At 41.8% G+C, this 25639-nt stretch overlaps 1 protein-coding gene across 4 annotated transcripts in view; it reads left to right on the forward strand.

Annotated features, from left to right (window-relative positions):
- The window catches only part of mcc (MCC regulator of WNT signaling pathway), a 122206-nt gene that overhangs the window by 72509 nt on the left and 24058 nt on the right, over positions 1 to 25639 (forward strand). For all 4 annotated transcript variants that reach the window (XM_066659232.1, XM_066659231.1, XM_066659233.1 and 1 more), the window contains 8 exons: positions 614 to 777; positions 2928 to 3134; positions 12282 to 12431; positions 13977 to 14066; positions 15780 to 15928; positions 16883 to 17023; positions 23658 to 23758; positions 24641 to 24824. In XM_066659232.1, the coding sequence (XP_066515329.1) occupies positions 614 to 777; positions 2928 to 3134; positions 12282 to 12431; positions 13977 to 14066; positions 15780 to 15928; positions 16883 to 17023; positions 23658 to 23758; positions 24641 to 24824 (1186 nt within the window). The remainder of the gene's footprint in view (positions 1 to 613; positions 778 to 2927; positions 3135 to 12281; positions 12432 to 13976; positions 14067 to 15779; positions 15929 to 16882; positions 17024 to 23657; positions 23759 to 24640; positions 24825 to 25639) is intronic.

The raw sequence follows: 25639 nt of genomic DNA on the forward strand, positions 1-25639 counted from the left end.
AGAAGCTTGTGCAGTGCTTTTTCCTGATGGAACTCAACGAATTCAGTGACTAATTAATTCTTGACATTTTCAAAATACTACATTTTTAGGTAATTTTTGGTTGAATAAATGACAATTGTCATTTTTACTAAAACATAAAATGACAAAAGTGCAGGAGAAACGCTTTAAGACATAAAAACGTGTACACCTGATATTTCTAATGTAGTGTCAAAACTGTACACCATGTTTTTAACTATTTAAATGTTTTTACTTAGTCCGAAATCTGATGTTGTGGTCTGTGGTTGTCCTAAATAGTCCACAGCACAATAGATGGTTTCCGTAAAGCTTTAATATCAATGCAGTCTGTGCCCCCAGTGTTTAACCAGCTCAGCTCAACAGCCATGTGTCTGTATGTATGGTACAATAGATGTGCTTTTAATGCTGGATGTCACACTACCTAAATATAGAATAAATAAAGTTGAAATGTGGCCAGGGTGTTTCTGTGGTGAATGAAATCACGTGCTAACTTGGAAAACCATCACTGGGCACACGCGGAACCCTAATGTTTCAAATTAGCTACGCCTTCAGATGGATGAAGTCATCTAAGCATTCTGCTCTTACCCCCACCCCTCAGATAACTGCAGTGACCTGAACTCGGAGCTGCAGCGGGTGTTGACCGGTCTGGAGAGCGTCGTGTGCGGCCGGAAGAAGAGCGCCTGCAGTCTGTCTGTGGCCGAGGTGGACAGACACATCGAGCAATTGACCACGGCCAGCCAACACTGTGACTTGGCCATTAAGGTAAATCAGCTATACACAGAACCGTCTACGGGACGATACACTGCGTGCTCAGATTTCAATGTCCATAAAAATTATTAGTGAATTTCTATACATTCTATACAACTCCACATGAGCCTAAGATCACTATTCTCAAAGCCAAATGCCAACTAGAGGGCTATGAAGTGGTGTTTGAGATCCAGAACTTAGCATCCAGCACCAGAACCTGACCTCACTGATGTTTTTGTTGCTGAATGCCAGTGTTTCAGCACCCAGTGTAAAAGCAAGTTCCTGTTAATACCCCATTTGTTCAGAGGAAATGGTGAAAGTTGTCCACAGACCTGCGGCTATAGAGTGAATATTAATACTGGGAAGTTATGGCTTATCAGATTTGGAGTCTATTGACATGTACATGAGAAACTATACCTAATAAATATTCACTCTAAACAGAGTTGTATTATTATTGTTAATGCATGCTAGTGGAATAAGTGTACAGCACAATCTTATTTCCTGTGTCTCTGAAACGTAATTTAGAGCTGAAAGGATGCATCATCACAGATAAAAGTGTTGATAGTGGCAGGATTCCCAGTTTCTGTCTTTGAGCTGTTGTTTTGCTTTTGCAGTGAGTTAAGGTGGCATTTCCTCTTCTCCTCTAACTGTGGAGGTCCTCATTACTGTCTTTGAGTCACTTTTCCAAGGGCTATGTAATGATGGGTTCATTTACTGTAGGTGTGTGACTCAACCTCTGCTAACAAACACTCAGAAAGGTTTTCCAGGACGTATTCCAGGCACCAATTAAGTTTAGCCCTTGGACTGTGTGTGATTTTCAATGGAAAATCACCTTAATGTGACTTCATGTATCACTAGGCTCGGTCTGTGTAGAAAAATAAATATATCCCAGAAAGTAGCCCCCTGGTCATCTCATATTCAGGTATTATTAAGGTTGGCTGCCTCCTATATATCACTTATATGTTGTCTCTGTCCAAGATAAACATTCCTAAATGGTAACCATACAGGAGAAGATAGGACCATTCATTAATTTTAGTTTTAATTATTCATTCATTTTTATTTCAAGTAATTCATGAGCATTTCTGTTGGCCTAGTTTTCATTTAAGCTTCACACAATGTATAGTACAGCCAATGTTCTGCACAGTTCTGGGGTTTTAATGACATGTCTGTGGTCTGCTCTGGTCAAAATACCACAAGGATCAAACACCACAGCAGTGCTCTCCTCCTGTCTAAACAGTCCTGATCAGAACGGTCAGTGTCAGCGCCTGTTCCTTTAAATGATAACGAGCCGCTCAATGTTCACCCTGACCCCGAGCGCACAGCAGTGAGGAGTGAGGAGCAGAAACTCTGTTTGTAGTCGTTCTCTCGTCTCCATTCTTGTTTTCTCTCTTTTTACTGCATGCTGTTATTTCTCAATGCTTGTTTTATCCCGTGCAGTTCTGGAAAAACCCAGCACAATCCGTTATAATCAGTTCTACAGTTGCAAAAAAAAAATAGATGCATTTAAATCGCCAATTTATGATGCAGCAGTGTATTATTAATTCTATAATAGTTTTTCCTGTGTGAAGGATTCCATTTATATTCTGAGGGAAAAACCTAGGCATGAGCAGCTAACCACAACTCTTTGAGTGACAGACTGATGTCAACTTGCTGGGAATAAAAGAAGCAGCTTAAGAGACACTCGAGCAGACTTTAACATCGGGTTTTGTTCTGTAACTGGGATAAAGAGCCATTTCACTGACCGTTCTGAAGAAAGCAGCACCTGATTGTCATCAGAAGGCAGGTTCAGTGTTTGCAAAGAGAACAGCTCTTAAGTAATGATTCTTTTGATTTAAAGGGATTTAAAGGGATCTGGGCTAATGTCTTTAACCTACTTCACCACTAATACTTTATTATTTAGCATATTATACATAGCATAAATATTTACAGTGTAGCATAGTTCACTTTATATTGTGTACACTGATTTGATCCCTGAATGTCACAGCCATCTATCACCATCGCAGATGGCTGTTAGCTTACAGAACTAGCAAATGAGTAAAAATGAATACATATTTGATTAATATTAATTAATTACATTATTCCATCTTCTAAAAACAAACACAGGTGACTGGATCTTCTTCAAATGAATGCACGCTTAGCATCGTACCTGTGTGTCTGCTTTACAGACAGTGGAGGAGATCGAGGGGGCTCTAGGCCGGGATTTCTACCCGAGCCTGTGTGAGGAGAGAGTGCGCTGGGAGAAGGAGCTGGCAGGGCTCAGAGAGGAGAATGAGAGTCTGACGGCAATGCTCTGCAGCAAAGAGGAGGATCTAAACCGTACCAAAGCCACCATGAGCGCCATCCGCGAAGAGAGAGACCGTCTCCGCCGACGCGTGAGTTTCACCCAGCTCTCATCATACATACACACACACAGCTCTGTGGATTGCACATGGGGTCTGTAAAATGTTAGAGCTCTAAAGATATGCCCAAAAAGTCTGGTGCTTTAAAAAAAATAGAGAATAATGATTAAACATTTGACCAAAGCTGATCATTTTTATTGGGTCTGTTTGTTTTCTTTGATATTATTCTCTGGACAGCGCAGAGATTTCAGACAGTTTGAGAAGAAGACTAGTTTGAGCAACGCTTTGAGTAACTCAGCCACATAGATACATAGACTTATTACAGCCTCCTCAGAATAAGGTGCATTAAAACTGATTATATTTGTTCAAGCAGAGAATGAAAGTTTGATACAGTCTGAAATTACAACGTCCCATTCCATATTCACAACAGATAATAAAACAATAAATTAGGGATGCACCGCTTTTTAATTTTTTGCGCCGATACAATGACTGATAATTAGCAACATGGAGTAGCTGATACCGATATTCATTCATTCATTCATTCATTATCTGAAAGCGCTTACCCAGTTCAGGGTCGCAGTGGGTCCAGAGCCTACCTGGAATCATTGGACGCAAGGCGGGAATGCACCCTGGAGGGGGCGCCAGTCCTTCACAGGACAACACACACACATTCACACCTACGGACACTTTTGTGTCGCCAATCCACCTACCAACATGTGTTTTTTTTTTCTTTTTTTTCTTTTATTTATTTATTTTTTTAACTATGGGAGGAGGGCGGCACGGTGGTGCAGCAGGTAGTGTCGCAGTCAGACAGTTCCAGGGACCTGGAGGTTGTGGGTTCGATTCCCGCTCCGGGTGACTGTCTGTGAGGAGTTGGTGTGTTCTCCCCGTGTCCGTGTGGGTTTCCTCTGAGTGCTCCGGTTTCCTCCCAAAGTCCAAAAACACACGTTGGTAGGTGGATTGGCGACTCAAAGGTGTCCGTAGGTGTGAGTGTGTTTGTTGCCCTGTGAAGGATGTATTCCTGGGTGTATTCCTGCCTTGCGCCCAGTGACTCCAGGTAGGACCCACCGTGACCCTGAACTGGATAAGCGCTTACAGATAATGAATGAATGAATGAACTATGGTAGGAAACCGGAGCACCCGGAGGAAACCCACACAGACACAGGGAGAACACTGATATCAATATTAATATCCGATAAATTTTTTCTAATTAAAGCACATTCACATTGGATTAAAGCAAAACAAATTCTATTTCATAGGTTGTCATAAGACAAGCCTTTTCTTCAGTATTTGTATAACTATGTGCTTTAAAAATTGATCTTTTAAGTATATTATTTGTAGTTTATTTACATTGTTTGTCAAAGATTTACTACTGGTTCCACATGAATGGTTTCTAGAGGGGCGTTAATTAGTGCAGCACCAGGTTTGTTTTGGAGAGTGAGGGAGAGAGTGGAATAGAGTGGCTCATAGAGAGAGAGAGAGTGCTTGAGTGAGTGTTTGTAATCGTTTATCATCATGTTTCAGTAATAAATCATGACACTGAATGACTCTATATCAATTTTCATGTGTTTTATATAAGAATGGCTCCTGCACTGTGGTGGTTGAGTGTATCTTTCTGTCATTTAATCTGCTGTGTGTGTGTGTGTTCACACGGTTATATATATATGTGTGTGTGTGTGTGTGTGTGTGTGTGTGTGTGTACTGAGTGTCACTGATATTTTAAATTAGTTTTCACCATGGAGAAATTTAACCCCAGAAACTGTGAAAAACGTCCTCACAGCAGAGATAGTTGGGTATTTACAGGCGTTGGTGGGTATGCACTAACAGAAAAAAGGCACCAACTTATCGATTGTAATATCGGCTAAAATTCCAGTATCGGACAGATAACAATGACTGAAAACCAGCAAACATATCCACATATCAGCAAATAATATATCAGTAGCCGATATATCGACAATGAATGGAAGGTAACCAAAAAAATCACAAATTTTTGTTTTAAAATGGCAAAAAAAAGTTAAAAATAACAGCATAAGTGCAAATAATGTAAAACCTAATCAAAACAGTGGCTGTAATTTTAGCTAAATATTCTGTTCCACTTAAATACATATATTGTTATATTTCTCTCTGCATTTCACTACGTTGCATGCATCTGCTTGCTGCATGGGTGCTTCTTCTGGGACGAATTGAATGAATCTGCTGCCTTCCAATCAGAACCAGATGTGGTTTTGTCTCCTCGCATCAGGTCGGATAAACGCAATGTGGCAGCTGCATTAATCTGCATAAAACTCAACTCTGAGTCTGCGTTCACTGCACCACAGACTTGTGCTGTGTTCTGCAAGTACGGTACCTCTTAATGTGGAGCATAAAAAATAATACTTAACAGCTTTCTTCATCTCAGTTATAAATGAAAGTCATAGCCTTAGATTATCGTTCTCTGTGTATTTTATGTTTTAGTTTGTTGTCAGAATTTGTAGCAGAGATTATCAATGGTATAATCACCGTAAAGCAGAGCCCCACGTGGCTTGAATCAGGAAAGAGATCAGACCTTCTCCAGTTCTAACTCAGTAATGACTCCAGTATGTATGACTAGTGTCATGTGTGGAGAGTATTTGTGTTTTCATCAGAGAGGCTCATGCTTTAGTGTATCAAAGGCCTCAAGCACCGGAAAAGTGTATTTTAGTTGTCTATGGCTTTTGTGGTATGCAATAAAAAGTTAAGAAACATACAGCACAGTAGCAGGAGCTGACCACAGGGAGAGGTTTACACACACACACAGCATCTGACCTGTGGACACCAAGCCCAATCAAACCAACTTCTGTCACAGATCCCAGTCTGTTATTATGGTCTTCTGGGTATGTATGGGCTCAAAGGCTGTGGGCTGTGAGTTCAAATATAGCCCTCATGCAACTGACCACTGACAAAACTCTATGATAGATCTATTTGGGAAGGTTTAAAAAAATAATAATGCAGTTATCCACAGTGAAAGAATTCAGTACAAGGCTATATATCTCAAAAGATCACCACAAAAAAAAACCCTGAAATCCTCTGGATCAATACGTCTCCTGGTTTGGACGCATGTGGTAATCAAATCTGGCTGCCTTCCACAGGCTGGACTTGGATACTTAGCAGCCTAACCGGATTAGCAGCGAGATACATTGAGCAAACGAGGCTAAAGGCTTTCCATACAGACGCTCTGGCCGCCCCCTGGTAAACACCAGCTTCAGGCGGACCACTCTAGACCCCGCAGAAACGGCCCTGTCCCATATGGCCCAGAACCGTAATGAAATCTGTCCCACTGCAGTCTAATTGGACGGATGAGTTGCTCTCCATTTGCTAATGGCATCTGAGTATGGTATGGATGTTGAGTCCTCTGGGACCAGTGATGGAACCCAGAGTAGGGCTGGGCAGTATGATGATATGTAATCGTTTTGAGAAATTATGTCATGGTATTCTTTCCTGAGCTCATGGCATTTGGATGGTTACACTGGAGTAATACTAGAGAAGAACCAGATTTAAATCCCTAAAGAACCTTTTAATGAACAATCTTTTCGGAAATAATGTCTGTAAATGTACAAGACCTAAAACACTGCAGCACACTCCACCAACAATGGAACAGGGCCATGTTCACTACTGTGTTACATTATTTCCATTTAATTACACTGTTTAATCATTTGGAAGCTTGGGATCCTGATGATCGTTTTCCACAATTGAAGAACAGAGTTTAATTTGGAACCGTTTAGTGCATTTCCACAAACATAAATTGGTTATTGAAACAGAGAATGTCATTCCCAGCTGGAAATAAAGAACAGTCCATTCTTCAGTGCTGCAGAGTGTGATGGTGTCTGTGGGATTGTTGAGCTAAATGATCTCCAGGAAAATCACAGAGCCTCAAATAAACCATTATCGCATTGGCGCTGGAGACGATCAGCATGTGATATTCTCCTCTATGGCTGTTCTGAAATAGGAAAACGGAAAACAGAAAATAACCTGTTATCCTACACTATGTTGCCAAAGTTATTCACTCACTCATCCAAAATCATTGAATTCAGGTTTTCCAATCACACAAATGCACTTCTGGAAAAATGGTCAAAAATTCTCATAAACAAGCTCCTAAAAAACTTGCGGAAAGCCTTCCCAGAGGAGTTAAAACTGTTATAGCTGCAAAGGGTGGGCTGGCATCATACGGCACGTCACTCAAGTTCATATACGTGCAAAGGCAGGCGAGTGAATACTTTTGGCAGCATAGTGTATTTTAGATTTGAAAAGAAAAACAGGAAATATAAAGAAAGTAAAACAGAAAGGTCTGCATCTGTGTGTTGCTGTGGCTGTGGACAGTGCAACATGAGATGTTTTGGCTACTTGTTTCCCCTTGAAATTTGTGGAAACATGGAGGGCCTTATTCACCTGAGAGCACCAAGGTTGCAAGACTCCTGAACAGAATACAGTCCACAGTCCAAAAGCACATGTTGGAAGGTGGACTGAATTTTTTCTTTTTATTCCGTACATATGCATCTGTACTTTCAGTTTTTCAGATCTTGTTCCCTGATCAGGGGACCGGGCCAACAGAGATTTTGAAGGATGCCAAGGCTTCTTATGTCCGGTAGAAACTAATGTTATTTCTGTTCGCTTGCTCGCCTCTTAGCTCCATGTTCAAAACTAAAAAAAACTAACTTTCGGACCCGAGCATGTCTTCTCTGGTGAACTACTGCTTGGGATAAGGGGGGTATTATTATATCTAATATTTACAGTTATTACTTCAAACCTGGACTCCATGGAGCTGAAACAATGAGTATCCATTAAAGGTATTCTCATGGACATATAAATCAAGTCAGTTATGTTCCATCTGGGACAGGGATTAAGTTTAAATGCTGTATTTTCTCTGGACACAGATGTATTGTAGTTTATAACACACATTTGTTCTCTGTTGTAACACACGCAAGCAGTTGTTTTTCCCTTTGAAATGAGTGCTTCACAATGCCCAAAAAACCCAGAGTGCATAATAAGCAGTCTGGGCGTGTTTTTGAAAGTGAGACTATGATTGTCCGGCTGTTCTTTTCTGGACGCAGAGCTGGGATCGGAGCTGGACGCTGGATTAGTTTGTGATGGCAGATACGTACTCCTTTCTTTGTCCTTTGGCAACCTCCCTCTTGGCAGAGGTTCCTTTTCCTAGGAAAAAAAGACTGTTAACTCACTGCCAAGCTCTCTCTCTTTCTCTCTCGTCTTTTTCTCTCTCCTTCTCTCTCTCTCTCTTTCTCTTTCTCTCCTCTCTCTCCCATCTCTCACTCTCTCTCTCTCACTCTCTTCTCTCCTCTCTTTTTCTCTCTTCTCTCTCTCTCTCGCTCTTTTTTTCTCTCTCTCCTCTCTCTCTCTCTCTCTCCTCTTTCTCTCTCCTTCTCTCTCTCTCTCTCTCTCTCTCTCTCTCTCCTCTCTCTCTCTCTCTCTTTCTCTCTCCTCTTTCTCTCTCCTCTCTCTCTCCTCTTTCTCTCTCCTTCTCTCTCTCTCCTTTTTCTCTCTCCTTCTCTCTCTCTCTCTCACTCTCTCCCATCTCTCTCTCTTGCTCTCTCTGTGTCACACACACACACACACACAAGCTCAGTTGTGAATGCTTCTCATTTGCCAGGTGCCCATGGGGAGATGAAGGTGGGGAAATCTGTTCTCTCTCCGGGCCTCGCAGTTGACGTCTTATCTCAACACACCTGCAAATACACACACACTCACACACACACACACACACACGCGCGCGTTTGTATTCATACCTGGTTAGAGACAGTAGAAGGTATTATATATGTATCTAAGTACCTGACCTACATGTGATTATATGTAGTAACAGCACATGTGGATTATATGTACATTGCTACACTGCTGTGTAAAACTTTGAATCCACTCTCCATTTATTTGTTTTTAATCAAAATGACTGTTAAGTACAAGTTCATTTTCATGAGATGAGACATTGAACAAGCATTCAATACCAAAACCAGACTGTTCTCCTTTATTTATTGCTGCTTTTATCCTGATGCTGAGTAAAGAGTGGTCAGTATGTGAAGAGAGAGAGAGAGAGAGAGAGAGAGAGAGAGAGAGAGATGATAGACAGAGACAGAGAGAGATGGAGATGGGGAGAGAGAGAGAGAGAGAGAGAGAGAGAGAGAGAGAGGTGGTCAAATTCAAATTCTTTGTCCTCTGTTTGTTTTTGTTGGAACTGCACTTCTTTCCATTGTCCCTCAGGCCCTTGAGCATCTCTCTCTCTCTCTCTCTCTCTCACACACACACACACACACACACACACACACACACACACACATACACACACCTGAGTGCACAACTCTCACACTCCACACTAAACCACACTCAGCCATCCTCGGTGACCTAGTGAAAGTCATTCAGTGGAGCAGTGAGTAGATAGTGCTGCTGCTGCCATGCTTGTGTGTGTGTGTGTGTGTTTTCGTGTACATTTTCAGGTCAAACATCCTCATTATGTGTAAATATCAAAGTAAATACTGTAATGTATTCAGTGAGAGATTACCAGCTGCCAAATTTAAGTCTCATTAGAAATATATTTCCCCACAGTTTTGAAAATATGCGACTGTACAAGGCCAGGTTTTGGCCCATACGTATCGGACAATTATTTTGTGCTTTTTATAGCTCTATATAAGTGATGTACCACTCATACTGTAGATGGTTTGTCACTGTAGACAGAGTAAACAAAACACCTCCCACTGTGTGAGAAACGAGTCAAACCAGGGCCACAGAGTGCAGCTCACCACGACAGTGTTTTACTGAAATAACTGCATCATTGTGGTGAGAGGGATGACACTTGGTGGTAAAAATGGCTGATAATGACTTTATTGTTATGTAGTGCACTGCTGTAAATACATTTATTCCTTCTGGACGGTCCAGAGTTTTACACTCATCCAGATGAAGCGGTTACAGAAGACAAACGAATAAGGATCTGAACTCTTTGGGCTGGACACATTAAGCTTATTGCATCCGTTTCTGGCCAAAGTCCCAAAAAGCTGGAGAACTGCTGTGAGAATGAGCCGAAAACTCAGAACCGATTTCATATTCAGCCCAATTTACTGAAACCTGAACAGTTTACAGTGATCTGTTTTTCTAGCTGCTGGGATTTAAGGTGGACTCTTGTTGTGTAGTATCGGTTTGATGGAGCTTTAAAGGACAGCATTTTGTTGGGTTTTACTGACTGGGGAGAAGCTATGCACATAAACACACAAACACAGACTCTCACACACACACACACAAAAGCACCCACTGCTCCGTTTCATTGACTGCACACACTGCTGAATGTAAGCGTGAGTGGACTGTAGAGGTAAACGAGCCCTCAGACAAGTGTGTGTACACCCGAGAGAGCTAGAAGAGTGTGTGAGATGTTATATGTCAGCGACTCCAGAGTAGGGCTGTTTTCTGTGGCTGTGAGATGGTCGTTAAGGTCCTAGTTGGTGTAGTTGTAGCATGCAGTAGAATGCAGATTTAGTTATTGGACTTACTCCTAGTGAAGAGGTCCAGTGGGAGTGGGGGGGGTGTACCCCTCTAACTGACCCCTACCATCAAGAATGGGGATGATTTTGTTGGTCCATGCTTTTCTGTAAAGTTCTACATTTGTGTGAGCAGTGTATGCAGCTTTAAGAAGCCAGCTTCAACTGAATGGGTGTCCGAATACTTTTGGACATATACTTTAAGCCCGTCAGGTGTTTCAGGTTGAAGCTCTGTTTACCTCCACAGAACTGAGCCGTCCATCTCTAATAAACCTGCTGTATTTATGAGCTGAACTTCTTTTCATTATCTCTATTACTCACTCACTCCCTCTCTTTCTTTTTCTTATCGTTGCTCTTTCCTTCTTACTCCCTTTATTTTTTTTTTTGTTGGAAGCTGTTATGATGTTTGCCCCTCCTTTATGGTCTCTGCACAGAGAGATAGAGGAAAGTGGCAGCAGTGTGTAGAGTTACAGGCTTCAGAAGGAGGTTGTGTGTGTGTGTGTGTGTGTGTGTGTGTGTGTGTGTGTGTTCTGTAGGGGGTTATCGCTGACACGCTGAGCCCACAGCCTCTCTTTGATTCCCCTGTGTGTCGCAGATCATAAAGAAGTTTCTGGGTTTTTTGTGCCTCAGTCACAGAGGCTATCAGCGATGCTCTTTCTGCGGAAGGTTTTAAAGGGAGCTCTGAGACTCATTTAAACTGTGTGTATTCGAAGTGGCACACTACACACTGCTCACATACTGAGTGTGCCCTAAAGTTGAGTGTAGTATGTGACCAAAACAAAGCTCTGGATCACACCAAAGATCCCCAGATGACGTATTACTCTGGTCAAATATTCCAGCACACAGTCAGAGCTCTCTGTTGGGGCTTTTCCACTGCGTGGTCCCATCTCTACTCCACTCGGCTGTATTCGACTCTTGCTTTTCTGCAAATCCAGAACCTGGTAAGAGGAACCAGGTATTTTGTTTAGTCCTTGCTTGTGGTTCGAATGGAGCTGAGTCAGGGTCTAAACCGTGACGTGAAAACATTTCAGAGTCTAAAAACATGCATTGATAGGTGGATGTGTGGCTGTGTGAATTTCTCCATAGGTGTGTGTGAGTGACTGGGTGAGCCCTGCGTTGGACTGGTGCCCTGTCCAGAGTGTATACCTGCTTTGTATCAGATTCCAGTTGCGCTCTGGACTCACCACAACTGCGATGAAACAGTTTTTCCCCTTTAATTATTATTTATTCATTCATTCATTTGTCTTTACGTGTGTGTCCATGGGGGTCTGGAGCCTACATGGAATCACTGGGCACAAGGTGGGAACACACCCCAAGGAGACACCAGACTTTCGCAGGGCGACATTCACTAACATCTATGGACACATTTGAGTAGTCAATCCACTCTTGGGAGGAAACAAGACACGGGGACAACCGGAGCTGACACGGGGAGAATACATCAATTTATTTATTTATTTTAATAATGAATATATGTTTCGCTAAGTCATGTGACTGTACTACGCTAGGCCCTAAATCTCTGATATACTTGGTGGTATACTGTATATTATCACCAGGAGCATGCAGTGAACACTACAGTTTGCCATGTGTTATACACCCACACCAAAGTGAACTGAACACACACTGTGACCTTGAATCAACTCAGACTTGAATCAGCTAAAATACTCTCTCTCTCTCTCTCTCTCTCTGTATTTAGGTGCGTGAGTTACAGACTCGTCTGCAGAGTGTCCAGCCTGGAGGAGGTCAGTCAAGTCCAGGCCGTTTGACCCCCGCTGGGCGGCCCATTAATCCCAGCACTGGAGAGCTCAGTACCAGCAGCAGCAGCAATGACATACCTGTAGCCAAGGTGACCACACACACACATCCAAAAAAGAAAGAAGTGCGAACAACAAAATGTGACGCTATGGAGTATCTGTACATAAAAAGTTCACATTGCTTAGTGCCAAAAGCACATACAGCTTAGAGCTGAATGCCCTCAAATCCTCACAGGAATGTTCCATATCTAATGTAAAGAATTCCTAGAAAAATAGAGGATCCTACTGCTCAGCACAAGCAGTCCTGCATGCCGTAAAGCTTTATGGTGCTGTGTGCAGTTTCTTTAAAATTGATTTCACATACACACACACACACACAAATAGCTAAAGAATCCCTAGAGATGAAGGAATGTCTGCTGTCTTTCTCAAGCTTTACAATACACAGCAATTCAGAGAAACAATAAAACTGCACCGTGGTGAGAAAACATATATGTACACACACACACACAAACATCAATCAATACATCAGCTATGAGATTACATACTCCTAATCTTCCTTATATATTGGCTGAGTTGACTGAGCTATGTGTTGTAATTTGACCTTGAATCTGCTCACACACACACACACACACACACACACAAACACAGACAGTGTAGATCTGTAATGTTGCTTAAAACCTCCTCCTTCTCTCACTCTTTTTTTCCTTTCCCTGGTTTAAATCCCCCTCTCTGTCTTTTTCTCCTGTTTTTTCTGCCTTGTCCCTCTCCCTCTGTCCTTGGCTTTCAGCTTCACACAATCCATTACTCTCACAGCACAATCTGTTCCAGACCTACTCTCTAGGAATGTGCTGCTGTAACAGCCTCTAAACAATAGTAGAATCTGAAACATTGCTGTAAGGATTTGATTGCATTCAGCCACAAATAAAAAGTGAGGTGCTGATGTTGGATTATTGTTCCGTCTATAGAAGGCAGTTCCATATGGAGTTCCGCTCCATAGATCAGCACTAGGGGCTTTATACCTATCCAGACCTGTGCGTAGCGCTGGTGACTTTAGGGCCCTGTGCAGATATTGAAGGGCGTTAGTTTCTCTTGGCATTGCTTGTCTGTGGAGTCTATACAAGACGGCGTGCTCATTAAAGTGGATGGATTCACTGATTAGGACGAGTGTCCACAAGCTTTTGGACCTGAGGTGTAATGACTCAACTTCAGACTGATCTGGACTAGAAAGTTAGTAGTGGTCAGCTGCAGCGTAAAGTAGGTTGTTGCTTAGCAACAAGTGCTCAGCTATTATCACAAATAATATCTGCCAGCCAACCAGAGTGTGTTGTTATATAACAATTGTCACCACTGTAAAATAAGACTAACTTTATAAAGGTTTCATACACTGCTCCAAACTTACGTAGTGCAGTATCTGCCCTGCGGGGCCTGGGGCAGCAGCGACAGAGGCTCTACTCTCACTGGGGCTGTCGGTAATAATGACTACCTAAAAGTGTTTACAGTCTAATTAATAACAATTAATGAACAGATTTTTAACCATTTATAACCCTTTATGAATATAGATTTATGCTAAAATGGTTCCTAATAATTGAATGATTTTATTGTTGTTGTTTATTGGTTTATTTGTTGATCTCATGTAGGTGGCAGAACGAGTGAAACTGTCCAAAACACGCTCAGAATCATCATCAACAGAGCGAGCCATCCTGGGCTCAGAGATCAGCAGCATTGGGGTAAGAGAGAGAAAGTGTGTGTGTGTGTGTGTGTGTCTTTGTGTGTGTGTGTGTGTCTGTGTGTCTGTGTGTGTGTCTGTGTGTGTGTCTGTGTGTGTGTCTGTGTGTGTGTCTGTGTGTGTGTGTGTGTGTCTGTGTGTGTGTCTGTGTGCTGATGTGAGTCTAACAGGAGAGAAGCCATAATGGTTTTGAGGAGAGAGCAGGAGGCATTGAAGCAGCAGAGAGAGAGAGAGAGTGTCAAGCTGAAAGGCAGAGTGGGAGAGAGAAAGACAGAGGTACAGAACATGGTTGAGGGTGTGTAAGGGGGGGGCGTTCACATCACGCATTTTCAAACTCTCTGAAACACTCCTCCTCACGTATTCATCTATGGAGCAGCTACTGAAGCGCGCTCCTCAGGGCCCTGTGACATGCTTCGCGTATGAGCTCCATACATCATCCAGCACAGAACAGTCGAGATGGAGGATGCCTACATTCTGCTCATCCACCTTGGAGAAAACTATTCATGTGTTGATTCACGTATTGACATATTGGGCCCCTCCTCCAAAGAAGCACATCCTGCTTTTTATTCCTGTTTAAAGAGGTGTGGTCTCACAACGTCAAAAGGTAGAGTCTGGCTGGGCGGATGGTTCCCCAGGGTCGCCCACCCCAGCCCACCCATAGACATGCCCCTGAGAGACAGAAAGCAGTGCAGAGGGAAAGAAAGAGAAGATGAAGCATGGAGAGAGAGAGAGAGAGAGAGAGAGAGAGCTGCACCCCATAGCACAGCCAAAGTCTAATTGAAACTACACACTGAAGAGCTTTCTGCTGAGAGAAAGAGTGAGGGAGAAGGAGAGAGCAAGAGGGTTATTCATAGAGAGGGTGAGAGATGGAAGGCAATGGGAAAAAGTCAAATGTGCCAGGCGAGAATGAGAGATGGTAAAAGGAGATACAGAGGAAAAGATGGAGAAAGGGAGAAATGAGAATGAGGGATAGGAAGAGGGCATTGGAAGAAAAGGAGAAAGCGAGGCGGTGTTAGTGAAAAGAAGAGGCAAAAGAGATAGAAAAGAGAAGGAAGGCGGAAAAGAGAGGGGGAGCAGAAGGGAGGGAACAGAAAGGGAAGGGGTTTCAGCTGTGAGAATAGGACAGGGTGACAGAGAGAGAGAGAGAGAGAGAGAGAGAGAGAGAGAGATGATAAGAGTAGAGTGTTATCTCTGGAGCAGTGAGGGATTTGAGAAGCTGTCTTTCTCTGCAAGCTGCTGGCAGCCTGCCAGACTGGCCCACTGTGACACAGAAGGTGACCCCATACACACACACACACACACACACACACACACATAATCTCATTCACTTTTTTGCTTCAGACATAATAAATGTTAAAGAAAATCATGGCTCTGTCTCTCTCTCTCTCTCTCTCTCTCTCTCACTCTCTCTCTCTCTCTCTCTCCAGTAAAATTTAAATGGTCCCTTTACATTGTGTGGAGGTTATTTAAACTTGAGTCCTTCACCCACCCCTCCACAAATCTCAAACAGTGCTCTTAACCATTTATAACCCACAATGTCTTCTGCCAGTCGCTATATTTTTCCCTGTAACAGCTGCACAACAGCTGTAATATACTGTCAAGACAAATTAAGACAAATAATTTTTATTTACATTAATTTACAGACAAATAAAGATAATACAAAATTAGCAAAAGACAATCCTTAACAAATTGAAATGTGTGTGTGTGTGTGTAGGTGTCAAGTAATGTGGCAGAGCACCTGGCTCACTCTCTACAGGACTGCTCTAACATCCAGGAGATTTTCCAAACACTGTACTCTCACGGCTCCGCCATCTCTGAGAACAAGATCCGGGAGTTTGAGGTGGAGACAGAACGTCTCAACAGGTGAGACATGGACTCCCCCTACTACCCCCCCCCCCCCCCACCACCACAACCACACACACACACACACACACACACACACTCACTCAGGCCTTTGACCATGTGCCTGTCTTTCAACTGTGTTTAAGAAAGAACTTTTAAAGACATGGTTAATGAAAGAGCATGTTTATTCGCCCCTGGCTCAGGTGGCTTTTTAAGATCGTTTCATGTTTTGGGTTTTCCATAATCCTCGGAATCCCCGTCCAAGTAAATTAAAGGCAAAACCTGTGTCACATTTAGCCCCTGTGAGCCACACTTTAGCACTTAAGCCTGTAGTTTAGTTTCACTAATCAACACCCTGATGTTTCCCTTGGTCCCCGGAGCTGCGGGGGCCTGTGGCATAAGACTTTAGCCTCAAATCCGTTTAAAATGTTCCACAGTGTGTCAGTCAGAGATTAGACTGCTTTTAGACTCATTGCCGTGGCCGTAGCTGAAGTGTAGACGATTCCAGACTGGTTTATTTTTCTTCTGTGTGCTTTGAGCATTTAAAAAGGCTTTCTTTTAACAGCAGCTGAAAGTACCTTTAACTCAACCGTAGATCTATCCCCAGCGTCGTCAGTGAAGGTTAAAATCCCATGATGGTCTTAGTAAAATATATCACCAAACACCTAGTGCTCTCTGTTTGCTGCTGTGTTGTCCATCACTGTATAAAAGAAGCACCATGCTGCTTCTGTTGTTGGATAGTTGCTGAGCGATGACAGAGACCACCCTTAAACTGTTGTACCACTGTAGTCCATACTCTCAACAGGATTACTCCACTGTTTTTAATAAGCTACAAGTGATAGATATTTATAATGGAATTACACAGAGATCATTTTCAGCATATGACTATGTTCTCAAAACACTTGAGTATTTTTATAGTGTGGGGATACATGCATTTATAAATATTGTGTTTGTGGGCTGTTTGTGTCTCTGCAGTCGAATCGAGCACCTGAAGTCTCAGAATGACCTGTTGACTATCACACTGGAGGAGTGTAAGAGTAATGCAGAGAGAATGAGCATGTTAGTGGGCAAATATGAGTCCAACGCTACTGCCCTGCGCCTGGCCCTTCAGTACAGGTACTTGTGCCCACACACACACACACACACACACACACACCAAACCTAGAAGTCCTTAAACGCTGGTCTCGAGATTGACAGCATAATCTCTCCATGCTGATGGAGGTGGGTTGCCATGGCAACAGCTTTGACTTCCTTTCATTCTGGTGTTAATCTGAGTGACAACATCCACTTTTGGCACTTTCCTCTCTCTCTCTCTCTCTCTCTCTCTCCTATATTCATTTGTTCTGTGGTAGTTATGAGGAAAAAATGACTATTTTAGAGGGTTACACTATATATATTAATATATAATATATATATATATATTATATTATATATTAAATAATTTTTAATACGTTTTTCAGTTCTAAAATTAGGAAAACAATTCGGTACAAATCCCAAATTATTGCAGGGAGCTATATCACTCCAGAGAGCAGTCGTTATACTACTGGATATATACTACCTTTAGTGCCAAAACCTGGTCTATGGGAGGATGACATTAGACTCACGCCTCTACGCCAGAGAGACTCAGTTTATTTCATATTTTTTTCTAAAGAGATTGTCCAAGCTGCCTGTGCACAATGTAATGTCAGTGACTATAGATGGTGCACCTTAACGGAGACGTACAAAAAATGCATGTTCATATTATTTTGGGATCCGGAGCTCCTACTAACCCACACATTGTAAAGTAAAACAGCCTCGTCTGAAAACATGGGATAAGATGAGATTTTGTGTTGCATTTTACACAGGATGCAGGTATTTCAGAGTTGTCCCGGGTTCTTGTCTGAGTCTCCAATCACAGCACTGGACCCGCATTCAGGGCAAACAGAGATGAGGTTAAACGGTGCAAAACAGACACAACAACATCGGAGAAATAAGAGCACTGATTAAAAAAGTGGAGAGAAGAAAGAGCTAAAAGGACTAAAATCCGTAATTTTGCTCCTCACTCCTGGGTGCCTCCTTTTGGAAGTAAACAGAAGCTCCTTCTTAACAGCTGCTGAAACAAGCTGTTCTGAACAATGCTGTTAAAACAGGGAGAGAACGGTGCTGTTGTTTGTTCCTTGTGGTATTTTCACACAAGCAGGTCACAGACATACCATTAAGAACCAGACCTTGTGGAAAACGGGTGTAATATGTTGTACTAATACACACCTGTGTTGGATTAAATGACCTTTTCACTGTGTAACAATTTTAAATGAGTAATGAGTCATTTTGATTGACACATAGCGACCTGTACTAAAGTTCTAAATATTAAACATGGCCACCCCGTGTGGGGAACCCACTCTAAGGAGCATAAACTGGTTCATTCAGGGTCTTCATCTCAGATGAGTTATAAAGACATATATTAAGTAATAAAAACAATAAATAATCAGGTTTATACATATTGTATGCTGTTTTTGATGGCAATTATGATATCGCTTCTTTAAGTGCTGCACCCAATGTGTAAACCAGCTCGTGTCTGTCTTTACCTTCTGCTGTTTCTTACAATACACTAACTCAGGTTGAATACAGATCAGTAGGGTCTTACATGTATGAGAATGCATGTGAGTTCCAGCTTGATCCTGTGACATGACGACATCCCTGTGTGTATATTGTGGGTCATATATAAAACTGTGTGTATCTTCTCTGTCTCTTCTAAAGGCCATTCTTTTTCAAAGTGACAGAGGATTATTGTAAGGACAAATGGATGTTTTCCTAGGTCTTTAATAAAAGCTGCCAGGAATATTGACTTGGCTAAATTCTCTTTAGCTCACATCATTTTAAAAAGTCAGCTTTGGCTGTAATTAATAAGCTTAAACGCCGTGTTTATTTAATGATGGCGCTTTTCATTACAGAGCTGCAGAGAAGATGATGGACACTTTTGGCTAATGTCTCTGGGAGGTTTATTCAGTCGCACAAATTTGCATTGGCATTAGCATAAACAGAACCTGGCTCATTGGGGTGCTTTGTGTGTGTGAGACTGTTTGTGTGTGTGTATGTGTGTCTGTGATATATTTTTTTTTTCACCTCGTGCCCTCCTGAGATCTGATACTCACTAAACTCTGATATCAGCCCTCAGCTATTTTTTTCATCTGAGCTCTGCTCTGCCTCACCGCTCCAGTGCAGCTGTCGATAAAACAAAAGCCGGCTTTAAAACACTCCTCAACTCGGCTAATTGCAGAACATTCCGGAAACACTTCACTTGGATGCTGCCAAGTTCCCGAGTTTGACTTTGGATAACTAAATCTCCCCAGTTTAGTCAGTGTCAACAGCTGTAGAGATAACTTTCATTTTTCACATGTTAGTTTATAAAGCTGTGAGGCATGTGGTGTGTTCTCCCTGTGTCTGTGTGGGTTTCCTCCGGGTGACTGTCTATGAGGAGTGTGGTGTGTTCTCCCTGTGTCTGCGTGGGTTTCCTCCGGGTGACTGTCTGTGAGGAGTGTGGTGTGTTCTCCCTGTGTCTGCGTGGGTTTCCTCCGGGTGACTGTCTGTGAGGAGTGTGATGTGTTCTCCCTGTGTCCGCATGGGTTTCTTCTGGGTGACTGTCTGGGTTCTGTGGACTCAAAAGTGTCCGTAGGTGTGTGTGTGAGTGAATGTGTGAGTGAGTGTGTGTTGCCCTATGAAGGACTGGCGCCCCCTACAGGGTGTGTTCCCGCCTTGCGCCCAATGATTCCAGGTAGGCTCTGGACCCACCGCGACCCTGAACTGGATAAGGGTTACAGATAATAAATGAATGAGTGAATAGTTTATAAAGGCCAGACTAGTGAGAATGTTAGTACATTTCCCTCTAAGGGAACAAGGGACCATGCCAGCAAAATGCTCCCTGTGTCAAAGTAGACTTAATAGAATCGTTAATTTAACTTAATCGTTGTAGAGGTCAAGCAGTCAGGCCTGTACCGTTTTCTTTGTGTAACCTACACATGCACTCATCCATTGGGAGAATCCAGTTCAATCTGCTGATTCATCAAGTTTTTACACACCTCTGTAGATCAGTGTTTTAAGCTGTAATATATCATACCTCTAAAATGTGCATATCATTAAAAGTCTCACCAACTAGGGGTCAGAGAAGGTCTCATCCAAAACTGACCCCTTGTTTGTGGTGGGGTGTATGTCATGGGAGTGCAGGATGTAGCAGTGTGCTCTGTAGACCCTTCTTACTCTCCTGTTTTTAAGATGACGTTAGTGTAACTACATTTATCTGTACGTCGTGTTAGCAATGTTAAAACTCTTAAAGCACTCTTTAAGAGATGCACAAAATTATTCTTATAAACGAATGAGACAATGGCACACACTCTGATGTTAAATGAGTAGATGACTGCATACTTTTGACCTTACAAACCTTAAAGAAACCTTTTCAGTGACCTAAAACCCCAGCTGTGCTTGAAATGCCTCCCTGCTCACTGTTCTTTATTCACCATGTCTCACTACATAGTGCATTATTATATTCCATTTTCCCACTGCATGGTGCTTACTCAGCTTGGCCTAAGCTCTACTCTGCTTTTTTTGCTTTCCACTCAGCAAATTTGGTCCCTGGTCCCCTGGAGCTAGGTTCTTTGTTAGTCCTTGCTTCTGGATCCAGCCGAGTCGAGTAGGGACTAAACATGACACACAAATCTCCAGGCTACAGCGGAGATCACATTTCCTTTTGACTGTCAACACCAGCTTGTGAAATTGTACCAGGGCTAGAAAGACTCCAGTGAGAGCTGGACAGTGCAACAAGGAACAGTAGCGCTGGGCGATATGAGCGTAAATCAATATCACGATTAATTGAACATTTTACCACGATCACGATTAATGAATGATTATTTTGTTGTATTTTTGACTCATAGTTTAGTGACGAGGCTTGTACTGTGAATATGCTCCAGTGTTAAAGCCGGGATATTTTTTCTAATGTGACTGGGAGTTTGTTTCTCTCTTGTTTTATAAGCACTGTTTATATTCAATGTGTGATTGTGCTCAGTGTCATCTTAATTATGCTCAATTGTAGATGTTGTTTATTTCTTTGGTGCTAGCTACTCAAGTCACTTGGTCGGCCTCTGCGTTTAGGTTGTTTCTATGTGGCAGATAGGGGCAGAATCACGTGACTACAGCTTGGTAACGTGGTTTTAAAGGGACAGTACATGAACACACAGTGGGGACATAACAGAATTTAAAAAAAATCTTAAAAATAATAGATATAGATAAAAAATTATGTTGATTAGAAGTTCTGAATGTCAATTTCGATTAATTTTGGATTAATTGTCCAGCCCTATGGAACAGATCATTTTACCCATCTGTCTGAACTGGCGCCACTTGCTCCCATTTAGGAGCCACTCCACAAAAAGTGCAGCTCAGTGCTTCACATCGAAAACAATCTGTGCCCTTATGGTTATTTTACCCACAAAGTCATTTTGTGTGAAAGTGCATCAGTTCAACACGTATCATTTCACACCCACCCTGTAAATTCCCTCCTAAACTCAGTGAGGAGCCGGATATAATATTATAATATTAGGACCAGACCAATTCCTGATCCAGACTGAAGTGCCTGTGTTTGGTTTTGTGATTCTCAGAGTGGCAGGAGGTCGGGGCTCTGATTGAATCCTGTCCCTGGTGGGTGTGATGTCAGTTTGCTGGAGGGATTGAAGGGAGGAGAGAGTGATTTTCATTATGAAGGGTGGAGGGCTGTTGGGGGTGGGTCCCGGCAAAACCCTCATAAAGACAGAGACGGCGCCAAGCTCATAAAGCGCCCCGATTAATCATGGGTTCAGAAAGCATACACAAACACACAAACACACACACTCACACACACACACATTTTGTTTTTATACAGCATCAGCACATGAGGTCATGTGTGTTCTGTAAGTTGTATACAGAGCTATATGTAAAAGTTTGGACAAAATAAAACATTAAAAACAGGTCACCGTTATGGTTTAATTTTTACGGTTTGTTACATTCAGCAGTTACTCAGTAACAGGGCAGACTTACATCTCTTTAGAGGATATATTGATACATTTTTACATCTAAAATAACTAAGTATCTGTAAGTAGTACTTATAAACTATGTATATATAAATGTAAATATATATATAAACCTCTCCCTTCACTCACTCAGTCTGTTAGCTATCGTAAGAGAATTATGTAGATTAGTTTCCCCACTTAAGCTTGTTGAGCTCTGTCTTCTGTCCTGAGAATGTACAAAAACCTGAAGCTCTGACTGCAATTTCAGATTCGCTGTGGTCTGATTTCGGGGGTTTCCACCACGGCGAGACATGAGTGAAAAAGACAAACAGAAAAGTGAGCAGCTCAGAGAGAGAAGAGAAGAGAGGCACTTTTCAAGGAGGAACTGATTGCTTTTGTCAGTGTGGTGGCAGTGGAAGTGTATAATCATCTGCTCACATTTGACACAGACTTGGCCGGTTTAGAATCAACTCTGTGGCCGGAGTTTAAAACGCCAGATAAAAATCACTGATTTAGGCCCAGCTTTCAGCACCCACATCACCATCCTGCTCTTCGCTATAAACAACAGTCATCTCACCCCAGATCTGCGTTCTAGAAACGAACGTGAGCAGCACTTTAAAACCCAGCTCTGAAAAAGCAGAGACAGTATGTGAAACTTTTGTAAAAAACAAAAAGGAGTGTTGAGTTGCCTTAGCTCTTTGTCTTTTACATACCAAGATTTCTTTGGATTGCTTAAATACATAAACAGTCCCTGCAGGCTCTGATTGTGCTTAAAGTGTTGGTGTAACCTTGGAGGCAGTTTGGCAGGATGTAAAGTAGCTTTGATTAGGGCTAGCTGTAACATTTTCTCCCCCTGAGAACTTGAGTTAAACCGTTCCAGTGGGTGAAGGATTCTTGCTCCCTCCAGGTGCCAGATATTTGCAAGGTACTCACACCTGCGGTGACTCAAAGACTCTTTTAAGGGGATGAACTCTCCCCATCATTCTCCATGAGCCCTGCTTTGCTTTGCATTGTTATGATTGTTTAGTCTCTGTTTTATTTCAGTCATATCTATTGTTAATTTAATTCGGTCATATCTATTGTTCTCCTGTTCTCAGTCATAAAGTAGACTGTAGTGGTTCTGCACTGTTATGCTCCAGTATATTTAGTGTGTTTCTGTATTTATAATAGGACCTAGGCTGTATATTGAATGGCCTGTAAACGCAGCTTATATTAGGGCTCTGGGTATTTGTTGGTATCAGCAAAAAAACCTGCTGATAAAGCACTAACGTTACATTGAATTTGCTTGTTTTATATCAAACTGAACTCACACCTTTCTCATTTCTGAGACTTTTATTGGTCTCATACTCACGGCTTGGCAGCTCAATTGGAGGTCAGCAGCTGCCCACTTTTATTGCAGTAATCCAGGCTGATTAACAGAAACCAACAAGACCCCTAAGACTGCTAACAGGCCCCCCATCAGTGCTAGAATATTTTTTTAATTATTTAAGCAGTTGATTGTCTGCATTTATTGCATTTGAAATCCAAAACTAATCATCCAACCTCAGTACCTGACCCCACTAATGCTCTCGTGGTTTAATGAAATCAAATACCCAAAATTAAGCAATATTTCTACCCTTCCCAGAAGAGTAGAAGCCCATTACAGAAGAAATGTCAGACGATGAGGTGTCCACTTTTGGTCACATATTAGACGCCTGAGAGTATTATATTAATCTGTGTTGTATTGTGGTGTGTTGCAGTGAGCAGTGTATTGAGGCCTATGAGCTGCTGCTGGCTCTGGCTGAGAGTGAGCAGGGTCTGGTGCTTGGCCAGTTCAGAGCAGCAGGAGTCAGCACTATGGGTGAGTACACACACACACACACACACACACACACACTAAAATGCATACAAAGTCTTCAGTGAACCTTAAAATGAAAGGCACACAGCAACATCCAGGTCCTGAAGTGAACTGCCAATGATTTAGGCTCAAACCACCCTCTAAAACAGCAGTTGTGTTGTCTAATGCTCCCCGTAAGCATGTTAAGAGCCACTCTTTTTCCAGTCACTTCACTCCTTTCCTGGTCATTAATTTCATTTAATGAAAGACGGCCATGTCTTACCAAAACCTAAAAATAACTAAATGGCTGTAATAGGTTTGGTTGCCATGTCTATCACATTTGAATAATATTTAATGCATTTTAAACAAGTGCCATTTTTGAAGAAATATCTGAAGCTGATTTCATATACTGACAAAATGGAAAAATGACTTGGCATTTTCTGTGGTTTTCAGTATAACAACCACCATTATACTTGAAAATAATTCACTAATATCATAGACAATAGTATGTACTGCACATACATCTTTTCCAAGACATGTTTTGTGTGAAGTTTGTGTTTTATTTTTGAACTAGATGTGGGGCTTATGTAGGAACCTTCTACACAACACTGAGCAAGGTTTTAAGCGGTAGATAGCCTTGTAGCTCCAGTGCAACTCGAAGAAGCCAGTGTCTGGCACCAAACATGTCTTGGCTGATTGACTACATTTGGAGTATTTATTTATTTATTTTAAAGTGTGTTATTATTTAACATTGCTTGTTCCTCCTTCCTTGGTTAGACTGACACAAATAGAACAATGTAAGGTAATGCTAGACTAGTTTTCTGATGGACAGCTGCATGATAATGAACATACGACCGTCCATGACTGCATGTTTACAGCTTATTCCATGTTTGTTGTGTACCATAGGAGAACAGAGTGCTGAGGAGAGCATCACTCAGGTTCTGAAGCGAGCTCATGACTGCAGGAAGACAGCAGAGAACGCAGCTAAAGACCTGCTGACCAGGTTAGATGGCAGCTGTGGAGCGGCGTTCTCTGTGGCCGGATGCAGCGTTCAACCGTGGGAGAGTCTGTCCTCCAACAGCCACACCAGGTACGGACACTTATTTTGGGTTGTTGCAAATGTCGGTTTTATACATTAATGGTGCTCTTCAACTTCAAAGGAATGGTCAATTGGGCCAAGCCATGGATTTTACATTGAAAGCATAGTCCATGTCTAGGTTTAATCTATGTCCAGGAAACTAAACTCTTAATAACCCAAATATTTAGGCTTAAAACACATTTTTTATAAGTTTGTTTGTTGCACTTACTCAGTCACTCATTCAATTACAATTTCACCCACATTTAGCAGGAAAACGTTCACCACATAAATGCTTCTTTAGAGCAGTACTTCACATCATTGATGCTTCAGTTTCCTTGTTTAATGCATCAGAAAGGTTGCATTAATATTAATGACTTTTGGCCCGTGGAAGAAGAATAACTGTTCCAAGAATACTCATTTTATATATATATATATATATATATATATATATATATATATATATATTTTTTTTTTTTTTTTTTTTTTTGATATGTTGTTTAATTAATTCCAAAATTAAATTTATTTACACCACTTTGTGTATATGTAAAAGCTGTATTTTAGTTTCCGCTGTGTAAATCGGGAGGCAGAATTCACTGACAGGCAGCCTGTCTGTTTGTTGAAATATGTCATTGTATTTTTCATCACTTCTCAAAGTCTGTATTCAAACAACATGATGACAACATCATGTTCAGGTGATGGAGGACTTAGCAGGAGATAATTAAAATGGATGGTGTTCTAAACCTTGCAAGCATTCACAGTGAAGTAGTGTAATTGATAGAAATTTCTCACAATTTAACCGGTATTAGATCTGTATCCACTGAGGCTAC

Source organism: Hoplias malabaricus, chromosome 2, assembly GCF_029633855.1.
Source record: "Hoplias malabaricus isolate fHopMal1 chromosome 2, fHopMal1.hap1, whole genome shotgun sequence".
In the NCBI taxonomy this organism is placed as follows: domain Eukaryota; kingdom Metazoa; phylum Chordata; class Actinopteri; order Characiformes; family Erythrinidae; genus Hoplias; species Hoplias malabaricus.